General features: G+C 44.7%; 2 protein-coding genes across 2 annotated transcripts; one reads left to right on the plus strand and one right to left on the minus strand.

The window, feature by feature from the left end:
* Positions 1-1,288: 1,288 nt before the first annotated feature.
* On the minus strand, positions 1,289-5,380 carry AP-1-2beta (adaptor protein complex 1/2, beta subunit). Its single transcript, XM_064692596.1, has 2 exons — positions 5,264-5,380; positions 1,289-4,541 (listed from the first exon to the last, which is right to left on the minus strand). The coding sequence occupies exon 2, from the start codon at positions 4,476-4,478 to the stop codon at positions 1,698-1,700; it is 2,781 nt and encodes a 926-aa protein (XP_064548666.1). The 5' UTR covers positions 4,479-4,541; positions 5,264-5,380; the 3' UTR covers positions 1,289-1,697.
* A 1,540-nt stretch (positions 5,381-6,920) lies between these two features.
* LOC135435553 (histidine-rich glycoprotein) lies at positions 6,921-7,653 on the plus strand. Its single transcript, XM_064692678.1, has 3 exons — positions 6,921-6,953; positions 7,014-7,081; positions 7,167-7,653. The coding sequence occupies exons 1-3, from the start codon at positions 6,936-6,938 to the stop codon at positions 7,561-7,563; spliced, it is 483 nt and encodes a 160-aa protein (XP_064548748.1). The 5' UTR covers positions 6,921-6,935; the 3' UTR covers positions 7,564-7,653.
* The last annotated feature ends 20 nt before the right edge of the window (positions 7,654-7,673 follow it).

Consider the following 7,673-nt stretch of genomic DNA (forward strand, 5'->3'; position numbering starts at 1 on the left):
CAGCTATACGATATAATAGTCCGATGTTGATAGGATTTTGCATACATACGATGAGCATGGTAAAGCTTAAAATCGTCGAGTTTGGTTAAGATATCTTGATAAACAAAAAAGTTTTCCATATATGAACCTACTTTTGGACCGATCGTTCCAATGGCAGCTATATGATATAGTGGTCCGATATTGATAAGATTTAGCATATATACGAGGAGCATAGTAAAACTAATAAATGCTGACTTTGGTCAAGTCATCCATTAAAACAAAAAAGTTTTCCATATAAGAACCTACTTTTGCACCGATCGTTCCAATGGCAGCTATACGATAAAATAGTCCGATGTTCATAAGATTTTGCATACATACGATGAGCATGGTAAAGCTAATAATTGTCGAGTTTGGTCAAGATATCTTGATAAACAAAAAAGTTTTCCATATAAGAACCTACTTTTGCATCGATCGTTCCCATTGCAGCTATATGATATAATAGTCCGATGTTGATAAGATTTCCCAAATATGTGCGGAGCGTAGTGAAACTAAAAAATGTCTAGTTTGGTTAAGATATCTTGATAAACAAAAAAGTTTTTCATATAAGAACCTACTTTTGCACCGATCGTTCCTATGGCAGCTATACGATATACTAGTCCGATGTTGATAGGATTTTGCATACATACGATGAGTATGGTAAAGCTAATAAATGTCGAGTTTGGTTAAGATATCGTGATAAACAAAAAAGTTTTTCATATAAGAACCTACTTTTCGACCGATTGTTCCTATGGCAGCTTTATGTTATAGTGGTCCGATATTGATAAGATTTCCCAAATATGTAAGGAGCGTAGTGAAACTAAAAAATGTCGAGTTTGGTCAAGATACATTGATAAACAAAAAAGTTTTCCATATAAGAACCTACTTTTCTACCGATCGTTCCAATGGCAGCTATATGATATAGTGGTCCGATGTTGATAGGATTTTGCATATATACGAGGAACATGGTAAAGCTAATAAATGCCGAGCTTGGTCAAGATATCTTGATAAACAAAAAAGTTTTCCATACAAGAACCTACTTTTGCATCGATCGGTTCCATGGCAGCTATATGATATAGTAGTCCGATTGGGCCAGTTCCGACATATAAAGTGCTTGCAATAGGAAGAAGGTGGCTATGAAAAGTATCAAGTCGGCTGTTGGCACCGATCTGGAATATATATATACTTTATGGGGTCGCGTATACAAGAAATATATAAATCAATCTGCAATCGCTGCCCCTAACCAAAACTCCCCAAGAACAAGAAGAGAACATAGGGTATACGCAATGCGTTTTGATTAAATGTATATATATATATATATGTATGTATATGCGTTATTTATGTTATTTAATTTGTGTGCGATTACTTAGTATTAAGCGCGAACAAATTGGATGATAAACCCCAACGGATCGAGCTCTAGATAACTTATTCTTTTTGGAATGCGTCTAACGTCGATTTCATTTATAATGTGCTCCAGATATACACACACACACACATATATATATATATGTATTAATATGCATATATAATTGTATAATAGATAATATTAATAATAATACACCTCAAGTTTTGCTGGCTTGAGGATTTTTCTTTTAACATAGTTTTGCAACGCGTAAAATTCAAATAGCTACATAAAGTTTTATAATTTCATTTCCAATTGTTGCTGTTGTTGTTGTGTGGACTTAGGGCGAGCGTATGATGGCCTCGTAGGCGGCGAATATGATGTTGGCCACCTCGACGGATCGGGATTTGAGACTGAGGGTCGCATCGGGATTGCCCGGCTGCAGTTTGAGCTCGAGCAGGACCCAAATGTTATTGGTCAGCTTGAGGGACTGATAGAGCATATCCTGGCCCTCGACATTGCGCTTGGCAATTGTGAATATATTATTTGTGGTCATTTTGGAGGCAATGCCATCGGTGGTGCCGATGACACCGCTCAAGCTATATTGCAGCTCATTGGCGGCGGGTATCTCCTTCCAGGTGTTGAGGAACACGCGCTTGTCCAGCTGCCCATCCTCGGCGAACAGGACATTGCCATGCACCAGGCAGGCAAAATAGAAGATATCAATGTTATTCTTAACGGCCACCTGCAAATTGTTAAGCGGCTCCATGCGCTGAATGGGACCGCTGGTGCCCAGCGCCAGGCTTATTTCGGTGGTCTGATTTGGCGGCAATGGCGGCGCCTGCAGCGGTGATCCGGGCACCAAACCGAAGCTATTCTTGTTCAGCTGTATGGCAAAATTGGTCATCGGCTGCATGGCCTTGTTGGTTAGGGTCATGTCCATGTAGATTTCGCCGTTGCGGCGCGAGAATGTGCCCTGAATTTCCAGTCCTTTGCCCTTCTCCGCCGGCAGCCAGGTGACCTTTGGTATTTGCACGCCCACCGACAGCGAGGCACCCGAAAGGCCAAAGATGTCGCCCAGCAGACTTGTTGCGCCACCGGGTGCGGCATCTGTCGCCGCTGCTGGCGGACCGCCCAGCAGTATGTCCAGGCCGCCGCCAAGCAGATCCACATTGCTGGTTGTGGTGGCGGGCGCAGCGGGCATGGTGGGCGCATTTATATCCATGGATAGGAGATCACCAATGAGCGACTCCTGATTGGGTATGACTGTGGCCTCGGAGCCAGCGCCGCTCTCGGATTGTTCGGCTCCAGTGCTGCCAGCGCCAGTGGCGCGATTTGGCAGAGATTTGCGTACGCCGGCGCCGCGTCCCTCCACAAAGGCTGTGGGCGGCTTGTGATAGACGCTGGCCAGCGAGCTGATGTGACAGATGAGCTCGTCCAATAGCGTCGGCTCCAGCAGATCCGTTTCCTCTGATATGAGCGGCTTGTCGGCCAGCACCACCTCCTTGGCGGCGGCCGGATCGGTTGAGAGCAGACGCCAATAGATGAAGCCGCGATCGCGCAAATCCGGATTGTCTGAATCCTGGGTAGCCAGCGAGAGGACATGCTGCACCAGCTCCTGTGTGTCCGACGGACGCTTTAGGAAGAGTTTGACCACAGCGGTCAAGAGCTGCAGCTGCACCTGTGCATTCTCATCCTGGAAGCCCTCCAGAAAGCTGTCGAGCAGCTCATCGGCATTGTCAATGCGCTCCGCATACTCGCCAATGATCCAGACCATCGAGGCACGCGCCTCCGGCTCATCGAGCGTATCCAGATTCTCGCACAATGTGCTAATGATGCTCTCATATTTATTGGGATACTTGCGAAAGATGTCCTTGATGACAACAATTGCCTCCTGAACGACATAGTTGACCTTGGTCTGGATGAGATCCAATAGCGTGGAGACACAACGTTCCGCCGATGGCTCCACTTTGATGGCGCATCGTCCAATGGCGCGCACAGCTTTGCGCACAAAATCCACATCCACCTCGGTGGCGTATTCCTTCAGCTCGCTGAGGACCTGGGCAATGTTGCTCTGATTGGCCAGACGTATCATAATATCCAATTTCTCCAGCTTCACATAGATGGGATCATTGTACTTGACAAAGAACACCTTCATCTCGTGCTTGAGTATGTCCGGACGCTTCTGGACAATCAAATTGATGTTGCGCAATGCAACATACTGCACCTCCGGTTCGGAGGAGAGCAGCGTGACAAGCGGCGGCGCCAGCTTCTTGGTGAGCGTGGCACAAAAATCGCTATCACTGGACAGCATCTCGAGCAGTTTCATTAGCACCTTGACGGCGCTCAGAACGACGGCTGCATTGGCATGGGCCAGGCGCGGTGTGATGCGTTCGCAAATGGACTGCGCCTCGCGCTCATCCTTGGGACTGTAGTTGGCCAGGGAGTCCAGTATGAAGACCTGACCCCATTCGGTGCACTCGTTGAGCGCCGTCAGCAGCTTGTTGATCGTCACCGAGTTCATCTCGACCAGCGGCTGGCCCGATTGGCTCGCCTCATTGATTTCGCTAAGCGCGGCAACGGCATTTGCCACCACCATCGGATTAGAGTCGGATAGCAGATCTTTTAGCTGATCGAGAAAGCCCTGATCCTCGACCATTGTTGCCGATATATCATACAGTTTGGCCACGCAAACGGCAGCCGTTTTGCGCACATACGGATCCTCATCCTTGAGGCACTTGCGCAATGGCTCGCATAGATATTCGGTGATCTTGTCCACACGTATACAGCCCATGGTGCGCACAGCCAAGGCGCGTATCAACGGATTGGAGTCCTCGCAGTCCTTCACAAACGTATTCACCGCCATGATGGCCATGTCTGGCTGCGATTTGGCATAGTTCATCAGATACAAATAGACAAGCTTCTTCAGCTCCAGATTGTCCGTCTGCATGCAGTTGACCACGTCCGGAAATAGTGCGGAGACATCCTTGCCAACGGTCATGCTGGCAATTACCTTCTTCACCGCCTCCTTCTTCTTCTCCTTCTTGTCATTGTTCAGCTCCGATTTCAGCTCGAATATTTCGCCCTTTTTGGTCGTCGTGAAATACTTTGAATCGGTCATCTTGCAGTTCTTCTTCTTCTTGTTCTTCTTCTCACACCGGAACTCTCTCACGCTTGGAACTTGCTGCGGAAAATGAACAAAACCAGAAAGATTAACAATGTATGCTGGCGTAAAAACTAGAAGAATTTGCAGAAGAATGCAGTCAAAGGATTCTATTCCTAGGCATGGTTAAAATACTGCTCGATTTTCGCGTGATTCGGATACGGATTATATGCTAGGGGCCTTTGAATATATTTTTAAAATAAATGATAATTTAGACTGATATGGAAACGATTTTTCATATGAATTACGCAGAATAATCGTGAAAAAAAGTAATTAAATTAAATTAAATATTTAAAAACATTTAACTGTGCTGCATTTGGAATATATACATATGTACACATTTTGTATGCGGCTGATGCTGACTTGGAATACCCTTTGCTAGAGCATAGCACGGCATATATATTGCCCCGTCATCCTGGACAAGGGCACATCAATCAAAGCCAGCCATAACAATTATGCTTTACATGCATAACTCTAATTAAAGCTATTGATTTGGATATTATATGGGAGCTTCCTCTGAAGGGGCGTAGCAGCCTACACACACACACAAACACACACACCCACACACACGCACGGCAAGAGTTTACTCATATGACGGCTTGAACACGTCTCACACTTTGATTAATGTCAATTTTACCGCTAAATCAGCACACAATTAACTATTGCACGTATTTTGCGATTGTTTGCGCACACTCTGTGTATGCGGGCCGTTTTCTTAGAATTGTTGCAATCCTTTAAATTACCTTAAAATGAGCTTTTCACGGAATTTTGTTTGCTATTTTTCCTCCTCTTTTGCTGCTGCTTGCTTCTTGCGTGCGGACCTCAATGTGTGTGTGGGCTTGTTATGTGTGTTGTGCTGGTGTGCGTGCGTGTGTGTGCGCGTGAGAGACCAGTGTTGCTTAGCACCATATCGATAGCGAACTCATGTCGATTATTATTCAAATGTATGTTTTGGAATTTCCAAAACGGGCGAAAAAAAAATAAAATGCACTCAACTGCATATGAAAGAGAAATTATGTAGATGGAAAGCCGAAAAAACAAAGAAAACGCAATTTGAAGTTTGAAATTGTTTTCGTGTCATTGCGTAACACACGAATTCGAAACGGTCTAGTTGCAGCTAATATTAAATGTTACATAGTTTTATAATACAACTATTCAATTTGTTAGCTACATGTTGGCAGCTACAAATTGACAAGTATGTAGATATGTATGTATGTATGCATTGCCCATAATTATGAACACATGTGTGTGCAGATATTTGCAACTTATTTCCGTTGACTGAGTTTTGTGCAGGTGCGCAACCACGCCAACACACCTTGTCGGTGTCTTCCGTCTGTGCGAAAAACCGAAAAAGAAGTTTTCGTGTAACAATAAGAAAACCACAAAGGAAATCAAAACAATGCATCACAAATGCAGGCAATACGAATAACCAATGCGCTACAGCAGCAGAGATCGCAAAACCCACAAAAATGATACAAACTCGTGAAATTGGGCGTGAATTCAATCGTGGTGTTTCGCAAGTCGTGAAACAAATCCAGGTCTAGCTGCCAGGGTAGGGCACACGTAAGAGTTATCAAAACAAAAGTTATCAAAACCTAGAAGAATGCTGAAACTCGCAGCTCAAATAAAGTGAAATTAAGCGTGAAATTGGGCGTGAATTCAATCGTGGTGTTTCGCAAGTCGTGAAACCAATCCAGGTCTAGCTGCCAGGGTAGGGCACACGTAAGAGTTATCAAAACCTAGAAAAGTGATAAAATCTCGCAGCTCAAATAAAGTGAAATTAAGCGTGAAATTGGGCGTGAATTCAATCGTGGTGTTTCGCAAGTCGTGAAACCAATCCGAGGCAGATTTAGCTGCCAGGGTAGGGCACACGTAAGAGTTATCAAAACAAAAGTTATCAAAACCTAGAAAAATGCTGAAACTCGCAGCTCAAATAAAGTGAAATTGGGCGTGAATCGGGCGTGAATTCAATCGTGGTGTTTCGCAAGTCGTGAAACAAATCCGCCAGGGTAGGGCACACGTAAAACCTATCAAAGTTAGCACGAGCCAAACAAATATGGGAACAAAAGCGAAACAGGTGAAAACACCCACAATCCACAAAAATGGCTATGATGATGATGATGATTTGCTATGGCAAACTCTATCGACAATGCGATCGCCCATCATAAATTGCTGGTTTGGATCGGCGCGTGCGCTTGACGGACTTGACGGGCTTCTGCCTTCTGCCACGGCACGGAAGCGAAACCGAGCGAAATTCCACGCCACATTCCAGTTGGGGGCCCCCTGTGCCTTGGTCATGGATCGGGTTATAAAATAATTTGGCCGCACTGTGCCAGCAATCATTCCATATCGAGCCACTTGAGCGATCGGTCACATCGCCAGCTTTTCCTCAGCCTCACAAATATCACAAGCGAAATGGATAATCGTCGCGTGGTAAGGCCCGTCATATAGAACGCATTGGATATTTATTTATTGAAATCTTTCTCCATGCAGTTGCTGAAGCTTTCGTTCTTGGCTGTTCTGGTGGTACTTTTTGTTTTTGTGCAGGAAACAAGTGCCGGGTATACCATATATATATATATATAGATCATTTTATTGGATTGAAAGTTTCTGATTGTAGTTTTTCTTGTACCTCCCCCCCGCTAGCAGTCAACAGAAGAAGAAGAAGATTGTGATCCATGTGCCAGTTCATAAAAAGATCGAGAAACATGTGCATACGATTATAAAGCATGTGCATCATCATCACAAGCCGATTGTCCTAAAGGAGGAGAAGAAAATTATCCACGAAGAGCATCGTCCGATACAAATCCATCAGACCAAAGAGCATATACATCATCACGAGAAGCATGATCATGCCCATCACGATCATCACCAGCATCACGAACACCATCATCCCATCGAACAGTTGCCCATCGAGCAGGAAGAGGAGGAGCATATCCATCATCATCACAACTATGAACACAAGGATGGCTTCATTGGCAGCGAAACGGATGCCAGCAGCAGCAGCAGCAGCAGCAGCATCGGCAGCAGCGAGGAGCGCTGACTAAACTAAAGAGAGACAAAAACAAAACCAAAACGTGGCTCGGCGAAATTCTGTGGGTGATTTTTACTTTGTGATGTAATACGTAGATATAAGCACAAAACATCTTTTTT

The sequence above is a fragment of the Drosophila montana genome, unplaced genomic scaffold (assembly GCF_035044405.1).
Source record: "Drosophila montana isolate Dmon_TW-CO22-7 unplaced genomic scaffold, ASM3504440v1 contig_3626_1, whole genome shotgun sequence".
In the NCBI taxonomy this organism is placed as follows: Eukaryota; Metazoa; Arthropoda; class Insecta; order Diptera; family Drosophilidae; genus Drosophila; species Drosophila montana.